This window comes from Populus euphratica, unplaced genomic scaffold (genome assembly GCF_000495115.2).
Source record: "Populus euphratica unplaced genomic scaffold, PopEup_1.0 scaffold213.1, whole genome shotgun sequence".
NCBI classification, from domain to species: Eukaryota; Viridiplantae; Streptophyta; class Magnoliopsida; order Malpighiales; family Salicaceae; genus Populus; species Populus euphratica.
Window position 1 is genome coordinate 822,077 of NW_011499916.1, and position 20,887 is coordinate 842,963.

A 20,887-nucleotide genomic window follows, 5' to 3' on the forward strand; every position below is an offset into this window, starting at 1 on the left:
ATTTATATTTTTTACCATTAAAAAATTTTTAATTATAAATTGAAAATTTTTACATGTGTATTTAATAAAATAAATCAAAAATTATATATATTAATAAATAATAACAAATATATTGATTCTAATAAAAAAAATTAAGCTAAGAAGTTGAGATAAAAATATTATTTCGGGAAAAAAATTAAATATTTATTTTAGTTTAAAATTAGATTCTTAAAGTTTTAACTAATTTAGGTTAATGGAATTTTATTTTATTAAATTAAATTAAATATTAATTAAATATTAAAATTTATTATTAATATTATGGAACCTTATAAAATCAACTTAAACAAAACATCAAATTAAATTAAAATATCAAATTGAAAACAAACAAATCAAATGATAAAATAAATTAAAAAGAAAAAAATATTATAAATAATTATTGCATCTCATAGTAGATTGTATATTTCTTTTATGTTGTATTTTTATTGTTTTTTTATTCTTCCATGTATTCATAATTATAAACATTATTTTATAATTTACAAAGCATTAATTTTATAAAATCACACTATAATTATTAAATAGAAAGTAAAAATATTCAATAAAAAAATAAGACTTGAATGAAAAAAAAAAAAAAAGTTGAGGTGGTTAATAATAATAATAATAACCGTACTCCAAAACCCTTTCATGTCTCAAAATCCTGGAAAAAAAATCCCAAGTAACTCTTAAACCCTACATAGAACCACATCTCAAACATCTCAAACACCAAGACATCACCAAAACCTCGGTGTCTGTTTTACCATTTTTTCTCGCTTTCCTTCTCAAACAAATGGTAGCTCCACTCCTCCGTTCTCTCTGGTCCACCACCAGAAAACCCTTTTCTCCGGGCGCCACCCTTTTCCTCCGCTTCCTCTCCACCGCCTCCGCAACCTCTGCCGCTACAGCACCAAATCCATCCTTGGATCCAAGTAGACTAAGAAACGTTGCTGTCATAGCTCATGTCGATCATGGGAAGACAACATTAATGGATCGGTTGCTGAGGCAGTGTGGAGCTGATATACCCCATGAGAGAGCCATGGATTCTATAAGCCTTGAACGTGAGAGAGGAATCACTATAGCTTCAAAGGTCACTCTTCTTTTTTTTTAATTGTTACCCAATTCAGTATTTTCGTTCAGTAACATTTTTATTTTCAGAAAAATCCTTTTTTGGAGATATTTTTCTTCAGTATTTTTGTCTATGTAATAAGATTTATGCAATTTGTTTAGTTTTATGCTTGTTAGGTACCTCTAGTTTTGAACTGTCAGTGAAGTGGAAGTCTTTCGTATTTGATGTTTGTTTCTGATGAAGGAATTGTTGTTTGCAGGTTACAGCAATTTCATGGAAGGAGAATGAGCTAAACATGGTCGATACACCGGGACATGCTGATTTTGGTGGAGAGGTATGCCTTCCTTTGGTTTTATTTATAGGACTATTGTTAGGGTCTCAGGAGTTAAATACAGTAGAATTCCCAGTCTACTGGCTGAAGTGGTTGTGCAGTGTTGTTGTAGAAGGATTGATTTTATTTTAGAAGTCAGTTATGCTATTTTTCCTTTATATTGTATTTTACATATTCGTAAGTTCTGATGATAACAGGTTGAGCGGGTTGTTGGGATGGTTGAAGGAGCAATTTTAGTTGTAGATGCAGGTGAAGGTCCGCTTGCACAGACAAAATTTGTTCTTGCTAAAGCCTTGAAGTATGGTCTACGTCCTATTCTACTTTTGAACAAAGTAGATCGACCTGCAGGTTAGATTGAATTCTTTTTAAGATTTCATTTTATGAAAAGTTGATTGTTTTGCTGTTAAATGATCTTTCCATCATGTAATGGGAGTTTTTAAATAGGAAATCAGAAGCAAACTTAAAGTTTCAAGCTGCTTATCTATTGCTTACACACAGTATTGATCCCTTACACACAGTGTTGATCCTTTTGTGTTTTTTTATACAAAACCTTCTAACTAGCAAATGGATTCTTGTGTTATTGGTCCTCATTTGTGCAGTTTCTGAGGAGAGGTGCAACGAAGTTGAGAGCTTAGTATTCGATCTGTTTGCAAATCTTGGAGCTACAGGTGAAAGAAAAATGGGAAACTGAAAACTTAAATGATTTTTTCACCAACTTGATTGATATATTGGAATGAACTCTCAATTTAATAACTTCCTTTTGCTTTAGAGGAGCAGTTGGATTTTCCTGTTCTTTATGCTTCTGCAAAAGAAGGATGGGCATCCTCCTCCTTCACCAAAGATCCTCCCGCTGATGTGAAGAATATGTCACAATTGCTTGATGCCATCATAAGACATGTTCCTCCACCAAAAGCTAACCTTGATGCCCCTTTTCAGATGCTGGTTGGTGTTTATCACTAATAGATGCATTAAATTGAACACCTGAATGTGGCATGGATGCTTGTGTGCACTTGTGCATTTCTTCCTTTGGCCTTGACCTGCATGTATCTTGTATGCACAATCATGTTTGTGTGCATATTTTATCATAGGAATTTAGTTTTATTTTCATATTTCTTTTCTTCTCTTGTTCAAATATCCAAACCTACATCCTGTCCCACCCATCATACACTATTAAGCATAAGCAGGAGACATAGTTGATGGTATTTCTCTGTATGTATTATGTGAAACTAAGAGCAGATTTAGGATAGCCCTGATGCTGGAATCTATGTTAGAATTTGGATGGCCTAGGTGAAATCATACAGCATTGCAACTTGTTAATAGGTGAATAGAAGTGATTAGGATGATAGTTGTACACAAAATTACTATTAAGCATAAGCAAGAGACATAGTTGATGGTATTTCTCTGTATGTATTATGTGAAACTAAGAGCAGATTTAGGATAGCACTGATGCTGGATTCTATGTTAGAATTTGGATGGCCTTGGTGAAATCATACAGCATTGCAACTTGTTAATAAGTGAATAGAAGTGATTAGGATGATAGCTGTACACAAAATAACTAGCTGAAGCTGCAAGAAAAATGAAGAACGAGGAAAAAAGGAAATAGATAGATAAACCTAGCATGAATCTGGAGTCTTAGGATTATTCAACATCTTTCAAAGGGAATGATGCACTGTAGATATTTCTAAATTGTTTAAATTACTAGGAAGTAAAGCCTGTTAGATAAGAATCCAGGATACACATTGTTCCTTACATTTGAAAAGAAAAGGATCTTGTTGCCATTTTCCCCAAACTCAATATAGTGTTGTTCCCCCCCTTAAATATTTGGGTTCTTTTAATGTTCTCAATTAATAAACTAGATTTGCGTTTCAGGTTTCCATGATGGAAAAAGATTTTTATCTTGGAAGAATCTTAACTGGGCGTGTTTGTTCTGGAGTTGTTCGTGTGGGAGACAGAATTCATGGACTACGGAGCACAGATTCTGGGGTTACAAAAATTGAAGAAGGAAAGGTTTGTATCTAATTTTTAATGCTTTTGAAGAAATGCCTTGTTCTTAAATAATTAAAAGTTAACTATATAGATAGTTCGTGAAGCTTCATGCAGCAACTATTTATTTCTTTATTTCAGCCTGTCATTGGATCTGAACAAAAAGTTTCATTTCCTTGTAACCTAAAGAAAAGTTTCACTTTTTGGGTTGTTACAAGAAAGCTTCAATGCTCAATATTCGGACTCATTTTTTATAAATTCTAGTAAAGATTTTCTTTTCTATCCATTTCTGATTCCATTCCAACTGTTATTAAGTTTCAGCAACCCCAAGTACTTGCATCTCTTATTTTTTAACTCTCTTTTTTTCTTACCACCCAGTGATAAACGCCACTAGCATCATTAAGAACTTTTATTCAACTCCATTGAAATCATGAAATCTGGTAAACTAGTTATGCTGGAAATGCGTGGATGGCATTGGTTCCAAACATGACATTACTTAAATAGCTCAGGTGGGATACTTAATTATTCAGAATTGTATTTTAAGATGATTACCAGTTCTATGTAATATGCCATAACTTACTGTAGCAATGCTATGATTGCGCTGTTTAGTGGTTGTGATACTTTGTAACTTTTATCGTTTATCTTGTAGGTTACAAAGCTAATGAAAAAGAAGGGTACAAGCATGGCTCTAATTGATAGCGCTGGAGCTGGTGATATAATATCCATGGCTGGGATGGCTAGTCCGGTAATAGGCCACACGGTAGCTAATGTGGAGGTATACTGCTAGTTTGTTTGCACAGTGTCAGTGGGGTGTTTTGCCATTTATGCATAACATTTTTGTTGTTTGGAAAAATAACTGAATATATACCACTTTGTTTTAGCACAGAATTCTTGATTACATACCTGCTCATGGCTGCATGTTAGCAGATTATTGTTTACTTTTCTTTCAAATAGCATAAGCATCTACCTTATGTATGACAAATTGAAATGATTGCCAATGCTTTCTTTCATTCGTACTTTAGTTACAGCATTATGCATATCATCATGAGCACCTTTTGTGTAGAACTACCAATAAGATCACCAAAACAAAGAGAACTGATTCTCTCGAAGAAACTCAAGTTTATTTTATTCAATGTTCAACAATCAAACTGAATGTCTGTTTGGGTGTTTATTTATAGGCACCAAAAAAAAACAAGAAAAAGAAAAAGGAAAAGGAAAACCTAATAGAATTACGAAGTAGGTATGGAAACTAAATCCCTAACTACCTACTAAATGCTTATACTTATCTGATCATCCATCATATAGGCTTTTGTATGCCTTTTAATCTGTATGGTCTTTGCCCCTGAATTTAAGTGATTTCTCGTACTTTTCTTGAATTCAGCATGATTTGATTTTTTCTTTACATGAAACAATGATGATATTTTATAAGTACCATGCCAATTAAAAGGCTAACAGCTGGGTTTAATCTAAATTAGTCATGATGGTATCTGCTAGGTTATGACTGCATTGCCAACTGTTGAGCTAGATCCTCCAACCATTTCTATGACTTTTGGTGTCAATGACTCCCCTCTTGCTGGTCGAGATGGAACCCATGTAAGTCTTTCACTTTTCTTTTCTGTCATAATGTGTAATTTTGTAAATCAATATATATATATATATATGTATGTATGTATGTATGTATGTATATGTATTCTGTCATAATGTGTGTGTGTGTGTGTGTCACGAATAAGGTGGAGAATCACACTTGAAAATGACTTTTATATATATTTTAATTAATTGTGGATTGTCTTCTTTGGATTTTTCTTATCTGAACTTCTCGGGATTTTAAAGCCACTTTGGGAAGTGGATTGACAAATCAATTTCCTGTTTGCAAAGCATGCTTATTTGCTTCTCTTCTGACAAATAGGCAGATAAAGATCTCTTTGTTTTGGACTTTTTTCTGATAGGAGACTTGATTTCTTGATAAGTATAAAGGATTAGCATCTCATATACTGCTAGCAATGAAGACTTGTTGCATTTATGTATCTTTTTCAATCTAACAGAGCTTTTTTCCCCATTGTCCCACTATAAATTAGAACATGTTGTCAACTTATGGAGTGATGCTCAGAAGAGCATCCAAGATGTTATCCCTTGCTCTTTCCCATCCTCAAGCCTTTTCTATCTCTTTAGATTTTTCTTTGGAAGATATTAGAAGGAATTTCATAATGTTACTGTCATGGCACTACAAGAGTGTCATCAATTATGCCATCATAGTTTTCCCTGTTGAATTTCTTTTAACATCTTACAAGATGTCATCTTGATTCCATATTGTTTTGCTTGACATCAATTTAGGCAACCATTGTATTTATTTATGTTTCGATGTTATCCACTGCACAAGATGTAATTGTGTACTTCTTTACTTCTGTGTTTCTTATATGTTTTTAGCTGACCGGAGGGAAAATCGGTGATCGGTTAATGGCTGAAGCTGAAACTAATCTTGCCATCAATGTGCTTCCTGGCATTGGAGAGTCATATGAGGTTCAGGGAAGAGGAGAACTTCAACTTGGTTTGTTCTTCTTGACACTAAATTGTGTGGTGCTCTTTTATTTCATATTAAGCATAAAAAATTCTCAGTGCTAAGGTTTACAATGACATCAGTTTCATTTTCATGTGTCACAAATTTCTGATAGCATGAAGTGTAATATCTGTTGAAAGTGGTTCTGACTTCAGATGTTTATGCTTTACAGGGATCTTGATTGAGAATATGAGACGTGAAGGATTTGAGCTCTCCGTCTCACCTCCTAGAGTCATGTGAGTTTGATTGTTAAATGAGGCACCAACTATTGCAATCTAATTTCCATTGCTATAGGGGGGACCATAACCAGGTGATGTCCCTTTTCTCATATATTTTAGACAATTTACTTTGTTGAATCAGGTATAAAACTGAGAATAAGGAGAAGCTTGAACCAATTGAAGAAGTGACCATTGAGGTAAGAATTCAAAACTATATGTGTAATGGTCTCCTTTCACAAGATTTGTGAGATTTTCACATATGATTTATTTCAGATAAATGAAGAGCATGTGGGGTTAATAATGGAAGCTTTATCTCATAGACGAGCTGAGGTTCTCGATATGGGTCCTGTTCCTGGGCATGTTGGCAGGACTAGATTGTCCTTGACTTGTCCATCAAGGTCAGTGCATAACTTGTCTGATGAGAGCATTTATTTTTTGGGCACTTTTTTTTCTTTATACTTTCCTTCTGCACATTATGCATTTCATTGTAGGTATATATGCATATTTACAAATATGAGTAACTTAGCTTCTAGCACCCCTTGGATACATTTTTTTCTGAAGTTTATTAATGTTTATCCAATTAATTCATATTTTGCTAAATTTATTGATTTTTATCCAATAAGTTCATATTTTGTGCTTTCAGTTTGAAATACCCTATGCTTGAGTTTTTATGTTGTGTGCTATAACATTCTCACATAAGTTCAATCATTGGTTGCTTGAGCACATGGCATGATTCAATTATGTTGCAACTTAATCCTTTCGATATCATGGGCCTAGTGACTTGTAATATAAGCTACCATTTGGAGTTATTGAGGGCCTTTTTTTACAGGAGGAGTTGCTGAATACTTGATTCAACTATGAGCTATATCAAGCCACTAATTGTACAACATCCGTGTTTTTCTTTCATTGTGTTCTGCAGAGGCCTGGTTGGTTACAGAAGTGTGTTCAGCAGTGACACACGTGGAACTGGATTTATGCATCGTGCTTTCCTGAGTATGCTCTACTTGAGATTCTGTTTCCTTGTCTTTTTTCTTCGAAATTGTTTTATCCCTAGTGTGATGTAATTGGATCCCTAATTTATGTGGCAATTTTTTTTCTTACCTGACTCTGGTCCTAGTTTATCTGTGCTGGCCTCCCATATATCCACAAATTCTAGTATGGGAGGTTTCACTTTTAATCATTGTCTAAGCTCATGGCTGTCCATTGTCAAGCTATGCAAATGTGGGGGAAATTTTCATGTCTTTCTAGAGTTAGGTTGGCTTGTTTTGGCAATAGGCTGCTGCCAGGGATCTCACAAATCTCATTTGATGCCAACTCAGAGCAAGTATGTTAACTTATTGAATTGTTTTTGATCCAAGAGAAATGCTAATGATTTCATGTGTAATACATCCATAATGTGGGTGCTACTGTACATCTATTACACACACTGATGTGATTCAGAAATGGCAGAACTTTCAGCTTTCAGCTTTCAACAGCCTTCCTATTCATACAAAATGTGCAAGATCTGACTCAAACACAGTTCAAAAGTTTTTCCCCATCTAGCATTAATTTCTATCTAAATTGTGACCACTGGAAGAAATGAGAACTAAATGCTTAATTTGCCTGGAGTGTTTTAAATTTCCCCCATATCCCAATATTTTGCTTAAGCTTTTTTTATTTACTCTTTCTATTGTATGGTGCTCATGTGGTTTATTTTGCTAACTGCAGCCTATGCAAAACATCGGGGCCCACTTGGAAATGTTAGAAAGGGAGTATTGGTATGTCTTCCTCATTCCTTTTTGTTTGAAACTGTTATCATAATTGAGGAGATCTTTTTCCCTAATGTCTCATGATTCAATCAAGGTTCTTCTCATTACTACTACATGGGGCATTATATATTTATGTGAACACTCTTATACAGTATTGGGAAACTTGCTAGCTAGGTGGCAATCAATCACCTTGTTGAGTGAGCATTAGCAACCTCCTTGTTTGTGCATGCTTCATGTTTATGCATATAAATTGGTGTTATTCAGCATTAGTGGCTTTATTTGTACTTGTTACCTCCTCTTATAAATAACCCTTGACATTGATTTTTCATGTAGACCCTATTGGTCCGACTTGTTTATGAAGATGGGATTATTGGGTCGTCATTTACACCCCCTCCCCCCTCTAGTGTTGTTTTTTTTTTAACATCCACTCCCTAGATCCTGGTGACTTAGCGGAGTAATTTCATTGAATGGTCTTACGTGACTTGCTTTATCCTGTTTCTTGTGCCCTGTATTGATACATCACTGGAATGAGCTTTTCAATACCCATTTAAGAACCTCATCTAAGCGGTATCCTCATCTAAGGGGTATGGAGAAATTTTAAAACACTGCTGGAAGAGTCCTAATTTATATGCTGGAACATGTTGAATTGTCTGAGCATTCCATAAGTCTTTTTTTCCCTAGGGATCATGTGTTGGTAATAGAGACCTAATTTTTGTATGTTTTGATCTTTTCATTGAAGTAAGAAGTTGTGTGTTTTTTTTACTACTATTTTTCTGTTCTGGACCTGATTTAATTTTGGTTGCTTGATTGAACAGGTATCGATGGGTTATGGTACTATTACAGCCTATGCATTAACGAGTCTAGAACCTCGTGGAGTACTCTTTGTTACTCCTGGGATGGAGGTTGTTTTCTTACAAAAATGGAAACACTTACCTGTTTGTTTATCTTTCTGACTGTTGAATCTGTGTTTTTCTGAAACTAGTGAAGAAATGTTTTTACATTTTTCCCATGCTTCCTCATGTTAGACATGCATAGAGAAATTTAATTTCTGTTAAGATTACTCTTCTTTTAAGTCCTAATTCATAATAACTATGCAGTACTCCTTTGAAAATAGGTGCTCTCAAAAGATTCCGTTAATAATATAGATAGGATATCTCTCTCATGAACCATTTTTCATGCTATCCAGGCTTTACCATCTTTTCATTGCTCCAGGCACAAATGGGACTGACATGGAATGCACACGAGTCATGAAAAAGTTGATTATATCATAATTCATTCACTGTGCAGTTTTCGGCTGGCTGGTTATCCTAGGACAGTGGCCATTTACTGGCTAAAAGTTGTTTTCAAAGGCATAAGCGTATCTGCTTACTTTCATATCCTTCATTTTGCAGACATATGATGGCATGATTGTGGGCGAACATTCAAGGGATACAGATCTTGATGTAAGAAGGATTTATGCCTCCCATATTTTCATTTACTGTTTAATGATACTATTTTTTTTTTTTTCCTTAAACAGGTCAACCCAGTTAGGGCAAAGGAACTTAGTAACATGCGTGCTGCTGGCAAGGATGAGAATGTGAAACTTTCTCCACCTCGCTTGGTATGCAATTGGAAACTAATTCTTCTTCTTCTTCGTCTTCTTCTTCTTCTTCTTCATGGTTAGGAAGTGAACAATCAGAAATCACTGAAGGAATAATCCAGGTATCCAGGTTGTGCGCAAGTGTCACACCCAAGTAAACGAACAAAATGAGAAAAGAAGAAGAATTGTTGGAAAATTTAAAAAATAAGAAACAAAACCTGGAATAAAAAAACATGAAGAGTTACTGTTCAAGTGATTCTTAACTCTTTTCCTCAAACATGCACTAACTGTAAATGCATCTGGACAGGAGCAAAAGGGTTTTACAAGAAGATAGTAAATCAGTTCTGTAGAACTTGTCTTGGGATTTTAGGACCATATGTATGAAGACCTACTTGAATTTTTTAATTTTTACAGGCTTTATTGATAACAGTAAAGTTTTCAAGCACAAATTGAAAGTGCATCTGGATGGGAGTGAAGGATCTTACTAGGACACCACAAATAGGACATCATTTTTATGGAACCTGTTCTAGAATACAAGTACCATACGTGTGAAAACCTACTTTGATGCTTTTCTGTTGAGTTTAACAGTTTCAATTTTAACTCTTGACAACACTTTGAAAGCAGTCTTGACACTTTCTATTAAGCTCTTGAACAAGAAATGTCCATTAAAAGTGAAGGGCTGTAGGCAGCTTTTTTCATGCTATGAATTAGAACTTCCAAGATCTACACGTGATTATTAACATCACAAAACAATTTTGTGCAGATGACGCTTGAAGAAGCCATTGGTTATGTAGCTTCCGATGAGCTTATTGAGGTACATTTCTCTAAATATTTCTCTTTTTCATTCTTGGTTGACATGTTCACAAGGGTAACTTTTTGCTCTATTGTTTCTGGTCTCGAATATCAGACCCTAGACTTACAATTAGTTTGCATATAACTCAGGATTCTTAAGAAATGGTTCAGAACTTCGTATCCATTTTCCTTTTGAATTCTGCTACCACGAGCTCCTTCACATGCTGCTTAGTTGCATATTTTAGGTCCTGTATATTTTCATATGGCGGTGAACCTTTTTCCATAACGTGTCTGATACAATCTTTGCCCATGCAGGTCACACCTAAGACCATCCGGTTGAGAAAAAGATACCTGGAAGTTAACAAACGTAAAGCCATGAGTAAAAGGCTGAAGGAGTGAAATATATCGAGTGCACCAGAAGCTGTTACCTGTTGTACTCCTTTTTTTGTCTGCCTCCATATAGGTAATGCTAGAAAATACCAAACTGACAAATAATACAGGGGATCTTGTGTTTTTGGTTTTGAAATAATAATGTCTAATAAATTCATCATATTGGTTTGTACTGAAGAATCCTGCTGCTACTGCTGTTTCCAAGCTAAAGGTTAATCTAAAGGGGGAGCATTTTTCGAAGTTTCCAAGAATTTTCAACTGTGCAAGGACCAATCTTTGAAATCATCTTCTAGATATATGCCTTGTAGAGATGGAATAACATGAACGTTACATGCTGTCAACATCCCTCTTTGGTGTTCACATCGGATTTTCATCTGGAAGTGTGATCCCCAAAGAAAAGTTGAAAATTGAACCGTTGAACATGACTAAAAAATTTAAAATTCATAATGGAGAACACGATTGGAAATCAATTTAGTAATGGGATTTTCAATAAATGGAAAACTAACGACCTTTCTGTTCACTCCTTTTTTATTTTTTTTATTTTTTGGGTGTGATTAAATAAATCCATGTTCGTATTCTATGTTGATTGATTCTGCCTTTTGTGCTGTACCTTTTCAAATATCTAGAAGGCTACAAACCAAGTGGTTAATTTAAGGTGAAATATAAATTTTCTCAAGTTTCAAAAATTGACCAGAAAAGAAATAGTTATAAATAAATAAATAAAATTAATGAATGCAGAGAAATCAGAAACAATGTTAAAAAAAACTATTTTTTTATATTTTACTGTTCATCACACGAAGCTGTCTCTTTTGAATTGTGACCAAGCAACTTTTAGGAGAAAATATTATATGCCCTCAGATTTCTTTTTTCTATTTTTTTATTATTAAATTGATTATATATTAATTTTAAAAATATTTTAACAGGAAAGCATGGCTCTGATGGACACGGGTTGCTTGTGAGATATTAAATATAATGTGAACAAATTTACAATTGATTTTTATTTTTATTTTTTGAAAATCATTATAATTTCAAGACTATTTTATGGTGGAGTTATTTTATTTGAAAACTCTAGTATAATTGATAAGTGACCTTACCCTTCATGTTTATCATTCCAAATTTAAGTTTCAAAAGAATTGGAAAGAAAATAATTTTGTTTTTGTATACTCCATTTCATGGTAAAAACCAGAAGAAAATTTATGAAAACAACTTTAATATATAGTAACAGTGACTAGTTATTAGTTAATGAAACTTTTTTACATTTTATTCTTAACTATGTTGTTATATTGTTATGTAAATTTATAATTTTTGTATTTTAAATTAATTTTTGTATTTTTTAGATTATGTTGATATGTTGATATTAAAACATAATTTTTTTTAAAAAAGTATTAATTCAATATATTTTGAAAAAGCATGGTTTCAAATATATTATGAAATCATTCAATAATAAAAAATAAATTATTATAATTATAATAAGAAGGAAAAAAAAAAGGAAAATTCAACCTTAATATTTTATTGTTAAAGCTTTGAGTCTTGTCTCTTTCTCTCTCAAATCTAACATCATTTTTCTATACAAAACACGCAAGAAGCCCCTCCCTCGCTCCCTCCCTCCCTCAAAGAAAAAGCAAAGAATGTTCAACATTTTAAAATTCAAAAACTCTACAACACAGATCCACATATAACCCACAACACAATAAGGCCAAACCATTATTACTCTCCATTTCATTTCCTTTCCCGTTTAACGAAAACAAGAAATTTAGCGAACCAAATGGGTGCTTACAGGGCTGATGATGACTATGATTATCTATTCAAGGTAGTGTTAATAGGTGATTCTGGTGTTGGAAAATCCAATCTTTTGTCAAGATTTACGAAAAATGAATTCAGTTTGGAATCCAAATCCACTATTGGTGTTGAATTTGCCACTCGTAGTATCCATGTTGATGATAAAGTTGTCAAGGCTCAGATTTGGGACACTGCTGGCCAAGAAAGGTCTAATCTTTTTTTCTTAATCTCAAATCATGGATCTTTCTAGTTTTCTAACACGGGTTTTGTCTTGTTTTGTGAAATCTACATTTGACTTTATCAGATCTGTACGCCTTTAAGCGGTTTATGCTATAAAGTTTTGTTTTATCTTTCTTTTCTGATTTATGTTTTTGATGCTTTAGTGTTTTGGCATATTGAAGATGGTAAAGGGTGTTAGTAGATTGCCATAATGTGCATTTTATTGGTTACTTGAGATCAAGTTCGTTATGATATGCTCTGGTTGTAGTTGTAGAGTAGTTAATGGCCTTCTTAATATGTATTTTTTTTTTTTTGCATGAATGTAAAATGTACGTTATGGAAAATAAGATCAAAAGGATTCCCATGCCAAAAATGTTAGGAGCTGAAATGACCTGAATTGGTCTATTTGGAGATTTAGAATTTGCTGAAGAAGGGATCAAAGGTTTGGACCTTTGATAACAATTTGCTGTTTTTGAGTTGCTGCTAGTTTTCATTTTTGGATTTGTAAAAGACTAAAGTGAGAACAAGAAATATGATAGTCCAGTGTTTTCATCTGATCTCTGTGTTTATTTTCTATCTTCATTTTGCATCCACCCTAGGAAATAAAAACATCATTTTGACAGATGGAGTATGATCCAATCTGCTCTTGTATGAGTTGTGTTGACACAAGCAGAAAGAAAGGGACAGAATGGAAAGTGTGTGTGTGAGTATATATAATTTCCACTCATTATATAATAAGGGAGGCAGTTTTCATTATATTTTGTATTCATTGATACAGATACCGTGCAATTACTAGTGCATATTATCGAGGAGCTGTTGGTGCCTTGCTTGTCTATGATGTCACTCGACATGTCACTTTTGAGAACGTGGAGAGATGGCTAAAGGAGCTTCGTGATCACACCGAATCCAACATCGTGATTATGCTTGTGGGAAACAAGGCAGATTTGCGTCACTTGCGTGCAGTTACTACTGAGGATGCAACTGCATTTGCTGAGAGAGAGAACACTTTTTTCATGGAGACCTCTGCCCTGGAGTCCTTGAATGTTGAAAATGCATTCACAGAAGTGCTCACTCAGATTTATCATGTAGTCAGCCGGAAGGCTCTTGATGTTGGGGATGACCCTGCAGCCTTGCCCAAGGGACAGAATATTAATGTTGGAAAAGATGATGTATCAGCTGTGAAAAAGGTTGGATGCTGCTCCGCATAGTCAGAATAGATGAAGAAAGGAGGTATTGGTGGTAATATTTTCTCCTATTTTATAATTTGCTTTTTTATTATTTGAAGTCGCCTTTCAGACAACAAGAATGTTCAGATGGATAGTTGTAGTCCAATTGCTTGCCTAGAGACTAGCAAACTTGTTGAAGTCGAGAGAAAGCTTAAGAAGGGGGTATGGATTCAAGAGGCTTTTGCATTTGATTGTCATTCCTTTTTCTGATTATTCTTTTGTAAGTTTGTTCCTTGGAGTGTTGTTGTAATTTGTAGACAGTTTCAACCCTCTAGTTTAGATTCAAATTTACTGCTTGAATTTGGAAGCTGTTAAGGAAATTGCTCAACTTGATTGATCGATCGATTCTTGATTTATTATTTTACACCATTGACTTCCACCACACCAAAGCTGTCACCAAGCTTGTTCTTTAACATTTAGGAAATTGAAAGGTCAGAGAAGTTATTCTTTTAGCCTTGCCATGCAGTGGCTACTGTCCAAATGAAAGATCAGCATTCTTTCATGATTTTTCTGGGTTGCTGCAGTTACTTTCCGGAATATTAACTTTTCAAGGATTGCCTGCATTCTGTCCTCATGTTACAATCCATGATGACCTCTTTCTGCCATAAGTTAGCAAACCAAGCATGTGCTCCAATGCATTTGTATTTGCTAGCTTAGGAAAACGATACGTGTTCTTGGGTTGTGGCGTCATCTGCAATTTGCAGTACTTCATGCATCTGACTTGGCTTCTATAAACAAGGTTTATGAATGCTCGAGCATTCATGAATTTATCAAATCACTAACAAGAAAGATAACAGTTGATAGGGATGACGACGACCATTTAGAGGAGCATTTTGTAATGCAAAGGCTTCAGGACCCTCAACAGAAGTGGTACATCTTCCTCGATCTCATATGAGAATCGAAGACACTTGTTTGTTACATCTGCCAAAGACCGAGTTTAGTTCCCCCAAGTAGTTGGGGAATGTGAAGAGGGGTCTCCTAGGCTGTTTAAGTTGCTGTGTAATTAGCATTACATGATCTGGTCTTTCCTGGCAGGACCATAAAAGACTGAAGATCATGCTTCCATAACTTGGTGTGTGCCAAGGATCCCAAAACACCTTGTGATGGAAGGACAGAAATTCGACAGATACTTTTGACAAGAACACTTATTTGTCCACTGATTTAAGAATTACAAGACCCAGGGTGCCTATCTTCTCTTGGACGTGGTCCTCCAATGAGTAGTCTTGTTATACTCTATGGACACTCCCCCGGTAAATATTAACGAAAGCTATGGGAAGGAAAACCAATATAATGACTATTTTATTCTTTCTGGGGGGATATTTTTAAAATATGATGAAATAATTAAATTGTTTTAAAAAATAAAATTTATTTAAGGGGGCTTTTTCAAATTTTTACTTTTTTAAAAATAGTAAAATAACTAAATTTCCTTTGAAAATAATTTTTTTAATTGGCACCCAAGAGTTTTTTTTATATTTTTATCCTAGTTTTTTTAGTTATAATTAAATTAATTACAAAGAAATTTGATATTTTTATAAATATAGATATTATTTAAAACAAAAACTAACTAATGCATGAATTACATTTTATTATATTATAGCAACACATACGATATATCTGAGGGGCTAAAGATGGCCTCTCTTAACATTGTTGGAATTATCTTGATAAATCTTCCATTTTAAAACAGTGCATTTAGCTTACTAACCTCTAGTTTGATGCCAATGATAACCTTTTTTTTTTAATCTTTTTTCTTCTTGATTTTCACATTTAACTCTCTAAATTCTCAAACAATTTTAATTTATTTTTCTTTCATATTTGATTATTATTTTTTTTGTTACTATTTTTTTTATTTGAAATAATTCATAAAATTGAAATTGTTTTTTTCAATCTCATCCTCCTTTAATTTTTTTCATTTGTTAATTTTTTTCTCTATTCTTGTTATTGTTATTTTTTAATTTGAGATAATTTTTTAAATTGAATTTTTGTACTATTTTATTCTCCTTTAGTTTTTTTTTTCATCTTATAAAACTTGATCATTATTTTTTTATTGCTATTTGTTACTTTGATAAAAATTTTAAATTAATTTTTTTATTTTATCTTTAATATTAAATTAGTTGTGAATTAAGCATATTGATTAAGCTTAAGTATATGATTTTATGAGTTGCAAGTTTAAGAGATTAACCCAAGTGTAAGTGAATCACTTGTTTTTCTTCTTCTTCTTCTTCTTTAAGAATATTTTTTTTCAGTTTTATCCTTCATCATTTATTTAATTGTAAATTGAGCTCCATTATATTTTTTTTTATTTCTTTCTATACGATTTTCCACTAATTTTGAAAATAATTTGGGTTATCTCATGTCTTTTTATTTATTATTCTTTGTTAAATTTAGTTTTTTTTAAAACATGTTTTTGAATTAAATTAAATTAATTGGTTAAATATAAGCTTAAACCTCATTTCATAATATTTTGTTTGGTTTGTTTTATAAATAATTACTCTAGCAGGGTCTCTTTTAATGTCGCTATGTAGCTTTTTGATATGACTTTAAAATATTTCGGTGAGCTTTTCCTAGTTATGAAGAGGTGTCCACGGCAAAGTAAATGCGAGGTTCTAATGAATTTTTCTTTCTTTTTCTTCCGAGTATAATATTAGCCACTCATTTTTTATAGTTAAATATTTTCATTTTCATTTTATTTTATTTATCTATTTTCCTTGTCTATTTTTATAATATTATTGAATTAATTAAACTTACTAGATCTAATCAAGTCAATGAGTCATGTTTTGAATTTTTTTTATTTCCTTAAAAATACTAACCATTATCTAAACATTTTTTTATGTTAGAAAAAAATGATATGTCTACAACATAGCATGGGAGACCATTTTAGTTATTGATATAAAAAATACCTTAAAAAAATAATTCTAAGGACCTCACGAAATTTATTTTTAATTCAAAACACCATCTAATTTGTCAAAATACCTAAATTACCAAATCAAAAAATATTCTTGAGCAACGTGGATAATATACACTCAATCTATTCAATTATTTTTTGAACTTGAGTATGGGGCTAGGTTTTATATTGTTAAGTTTCATAGATTTGATTTGTATTTAAAGGTAAACCAACAATATAAATTATAAATGGCACCTTCAATGTTAGGTTTGATTGCCATACCTTGTACTATCATTAATTTCTAATTAACTCTCTTTTTTCATTTGGTAAAGAGACAAGTTATTTTTTTATTAGGTTACATAAATTTAATAGGAAGCCCACCATCTTTGAAGTTAGAACATTTTTAAATAAAATAAAATAAATTTATAATTCATAAGCTATAAAATACAAAGCGAAAAGAAATATAAGATATAAAAATTAAATTGAGTTGACTAAATTTTAAAATTTTCAATTTGTCACATATTGTCATATTCATTTCTTAAATTTTTTGATTTATTATTATTTATAATATTTATATCATCAAAATTTAACTGATTATATGATGTAAATATTATAGATAGAATATTTTTAACAATTATATTAAAATTGTTATTATTTAGTCGATAAAAAAACAAAAACAAAATCAGTATAATTTAATTTAAGCAGGTAGAGTTTTGGAATTATCTATGGTTGTTTAGGGCAACGTGGACACAATGGATTTAACTAAGTTAAAAAAATAAAAGGTATGTGAAAATGGAAGGGAAACATACCTTATAAATGCATGGCTACAGAATTTCGAGTCCCAATAAAATTAAAGAAATCTCAGACGACAGGTACAGTACATTCCCTCTCTCCCTGTTTCAAGAAACGACAGGGTCAGAGGAGACCCAGCGAGACACGCTCGTCAGAATCTCTTATGGCATTGCCTTCCATATCGCGAGCATAATTATTTTTTAAGTATTTTTTATTTAAAAATATATAATTATTTTTTAAGTATTTTTTATTTAAAAATATCGCGAGCGTCGTCGTCTCGGCCCCGCTACCTACAGTGCACCTAATAATTATTTTTTAAGTATTTTTTATTTAAAAATATATTAAAATAATATTTTTTATTTTATAAAATTTATTTTTAATATTTTTTTTATCACAAATGTTATCACACCAAAAAACAAACAAACTCTGTGCCTGGATATTGATAAAAAAATAAAAAAGGAATCATTGACTTTTGTTAATAGAGAGAAAAGGGGTTATTATTTTTATAGAATTCATATATATATATATATATATATATATATATATATGTTTTTGTGAGGTGTTGATATTTTTTGAAAAAATATAAATTTTTATATGTTTTCAGATTATTTTGATGTGTTTATTTTAAAATAATTTTTTAAAATTAAAAAATATTATTTTGATATATTTAAAAAAATACTTTAAAAAATAATTATTTAAACTCATCTCTCCACTTTGAATTTAAAAGTTATAAAATAGAATTTAATTTATTTTTAAAAACCAAAATTTAAAGTTCCTTCTAAAATTGACTGCCAATTTTTTTTTTTAAAATAGCCCCTTCGTGTTTTTTTATTCTACTTGCTGCTTTGAAAAAGAAAAAGAAAAAAGAAAAAACTCAAATTGTAGACCTGCTGCCACGAGTAAGAAAGCGTGCGACAGCGTTTAATAGCAGGAACAAGTTTCTATGATAGGGATGAAAAAAACCAGAATTAATTAGAAAGGCATCCAATTGGATAATTACACATTAAATGCCTAGAGAATGACATAATTTCTCGAGAAAATACGGTTGAATTCAATACTCTAATACTATCATTTAATGATGTATTTTGTTCAGATATTACTACCTAATTAAAAACTCACAATCAAGGTAAAAAACTATGATAAAATTCAGTAGTATACTTATTCAGTAAATAAAATTATTTTTTAAAATAATAATAATAACAATAAGAAGAAGAGAGAGAATTCCACATCTAGCAAGATACTTTTCTCCCTTCAATTTTTTTAATTTCCTTTTTGTGAATCATTTAACATATTACACATTTATATAATCATTTAGCGTGTGTAATATTTTTAAAAATATTTTATACTTAAAATATATTAAAGTAATTTCTTAAATTCTTTTTTATTTTTATATCAAATCATCAAAATTATCATAAAATATTAATTAAATATTTTTTTAAAATTAAAATGTACCAAACACAATTTTAAACATAAAAATAATACATGCACCGTGTTAGATAAATGCACAGAAACAGCAATAGAAAGCTGGGTTTGATATATATGATAATGATATCGAACCACTTTAAAATTATGATTTTGCCTTTTAATTCTCTTTATGGTAAATAAGGATTTATTTTTGCATTGAATATTTGATAAAAAAATACCCGTTTTAAAATTAAAAAAAAATATAAAAAACTCTCATACATAAAATATTAATATATTAAAAACGAAGATTTTAATTTTTAGACAAAATTAATAAAACCAGGAGATTTTGAAACGTGATTGCTAATTAGATAATACACTAGGGGCTAAATTGAGAATTGATTAAAATAATAAAATATCTTCCAAATCACTGCAAACTCATCATTTACAGTCATTGAAAAATTACTTCTATTTTATTTTTATTTTTTTCCATTATCATTATCTTCTCTCTATATTTAATAACCAAGAACATTATCATTTGTTGATGTAGGAACATATGAGAAATAAATAGATAAATAAATTATATGACAAAAAAAGAAGAAGATAAATAATGCTAAAAAAAATTATGACAATTAAAATTCAAAATAAAAAATGAGAAAAATCATCAATGAAAAGTAAAAAATAAATAAATTACAATAACCTATCCAATATTATAAAATTACAAGAATTATCTATATGCTTGAATATTTAATAAAAAAATACCCGTTTTAAAATTAAAAAATATAAAAAAACCCTCATACATAAAATATCAATATATTAAAAATCATCCCCTTCAATATATAATAAGAAAAATCTCAAAATGTTAAGGAATTTCCGAATACAATAGGAGGTTTTGATAATATTTTATAATTAACTTTTAATTATATGGTCTCTTAATCCCTTCATACCTCAAGTTAATAAATTATTACAATTTACCCTAAACACCATACTATCCTTGGTCATTTTCAAAATAATTAATTTAGCACAACCCATAACATCCTTCAACTAGCATATGATATTGAAAAGCTAACCTATGATATCTCCTAACATATCCATTCTCCTTGTTTTCTCAAAGAAATATTTATTTTACTATAAAGTTTTCTATGCCAGCTGGCATTAATATATTTGTTGACTTCAAGTGGTTTACGTTCTCCTAGACACCCCAACTCTTTTCCTTTGTACCAATGGTCATGTGTCTACTATAGTTAGAATCAAAAGCATTATTGAGAAAACTGTTAAAAATTTTAAATAGTTATAATATTACTCATTAAATGATGAGAACTAGGAGGATAATATTAGTAATGATAATTTATTATTTAATATTAAATTTATTAGAAATTGAGTGTTGTTATTTTTTGATGTATATTGTTTTTGATATAATAATCCTTATGATAATATTTTATAATTAACTTTTAATTATATGGTCTCTTAATCCCTTCATACCTCAAGTTAATAAATTATTACAATTTACCCTAAACACCATACTATCCTTGGTCATTTTCAAAATAATTAATTTAGCACAACCCATAATATCCTTCAACTAGCATATGATATTGAAAAGCTAACCTATGATATCTCCTAACATATCCATTCTCCTTGTTTTCTCAAAGAAATATTTATTTTACTATAAAGTTTTCTATGCCAGCTGGCATTAATATATTTGTTGACTTCAAGTGGTTTACGTTCTCCTAGACACCCCAACTCTTTTCCTTTGTACCAATGGTCATGTGTCTACTATAGTTAGAATCAAAAGCATTATTGAGAAAACTGTTAAAAATTTTAAATAGTTATAATATTACTCATTAAATGATGAGAACTAGGAAGATAATATTAGTAATGATAATTTATTATTTAATATTAAATTTATTAGAAATTGA

The 20,887-nt window shown here is 31.2% G+C and overlaps 2 protein-coding genes across 2 annotated transcripts; both read left to right on the forward strand.

Annotated features, from left to right (window-relative positions):
* Positions 1-668: 668 nt before the first annotated feature.
* EMB2785 (elongation factor family protein) lies at positions 669-10,921 on the forward strand. Its single transcript, XM_011039127.1, has 19 exons — positions 669-1,099; positions 1,338-1,412; positions 1,607-1,757; positions 2,009-2,077; positions 2,179-2,351; positions 3,279-3,416; positions 4,042-4,167; positions 4,887-4,985; positions 5,817-5,937; positions 6,119-6,182; positions 6,307-6,361; positions 6,438-6,562; positions 7,084-7,157; positions 7,872-7,921; positions 8,728-8,814; positions 9,304-9,354; positions 9,429-9,512; positions 10,255-10,305; positions 10,599-10,921. Exons 1-19 carry the CDS (start codon positions 803-805, stop codon positions 10,680-10,682), a joined length of 1,974 nt encoding a protein of 657 aa, XP_011037429.1. The 5' UTR covers positions 669-802; the 3' UTR covers positions 10,683-10,921.
* A 1,283-nt stretch (positions 10,922-12,204) lies between these two features.
* On the forward strand, positions 12,205-14,266 carry LOC105134646 (ras-related protein RABA1f-like). Its single transcript, XM_011039128.1, has 2 exons — positions 12,205-12,659; positions 13,450-14,266. Exons 1-2 carry the CDS (start codon positions 12,439-12,441, stop codon positions 13,877-13,879), a joined length of 651 nt encoding a protein of 216 aa, XP_011037430.1. The 5' UTR covers positions 12,205-12,438; the 3' UTR covers positions 13,880-14,266.
* The last annotated feature ends 6,621 nt before the right edge of the window (positions 14,267-20,887 follow it).

Bases quoted from the DNA above. Each gene is read 5' to 3' on its own strand.
- EMB2785 (XM_011039127.1), top strand. From the start codon at position 803: ATGGTAGCTCCACTCCTCCGTTCTCTCTGGTCCACCACCAGAAAACCC. The intron at 4,168-4,886 runs GTATACTGCTAG...GGTATCTGCTAG, and splicing joins ACACGGTAGCTAATGTGGAG to GTTATGACTGCATTGCCAAC. The intron at 6,183-6,306 runs GTGAGTTTGATT...TTGTTGAATCAG, and splicing joins GTCTCACCTCCTAGAGTCAT to GTATAAAACTGAGAATAAGG.
- LOC105134646 (XM_011039128.1), top strand. From the start codon at position 12,439: ATGGGTGCTTACAGGGCTGATGATGACTATGATTATCTATTCAAGGTA. The intron at 12,660-13,449 runs GTCTAATCTTTT...TCATTGATACAG, and splicing joins GACACTGCTGGCCAAGAAAG to ATACCGTGCAATTACTAGTG.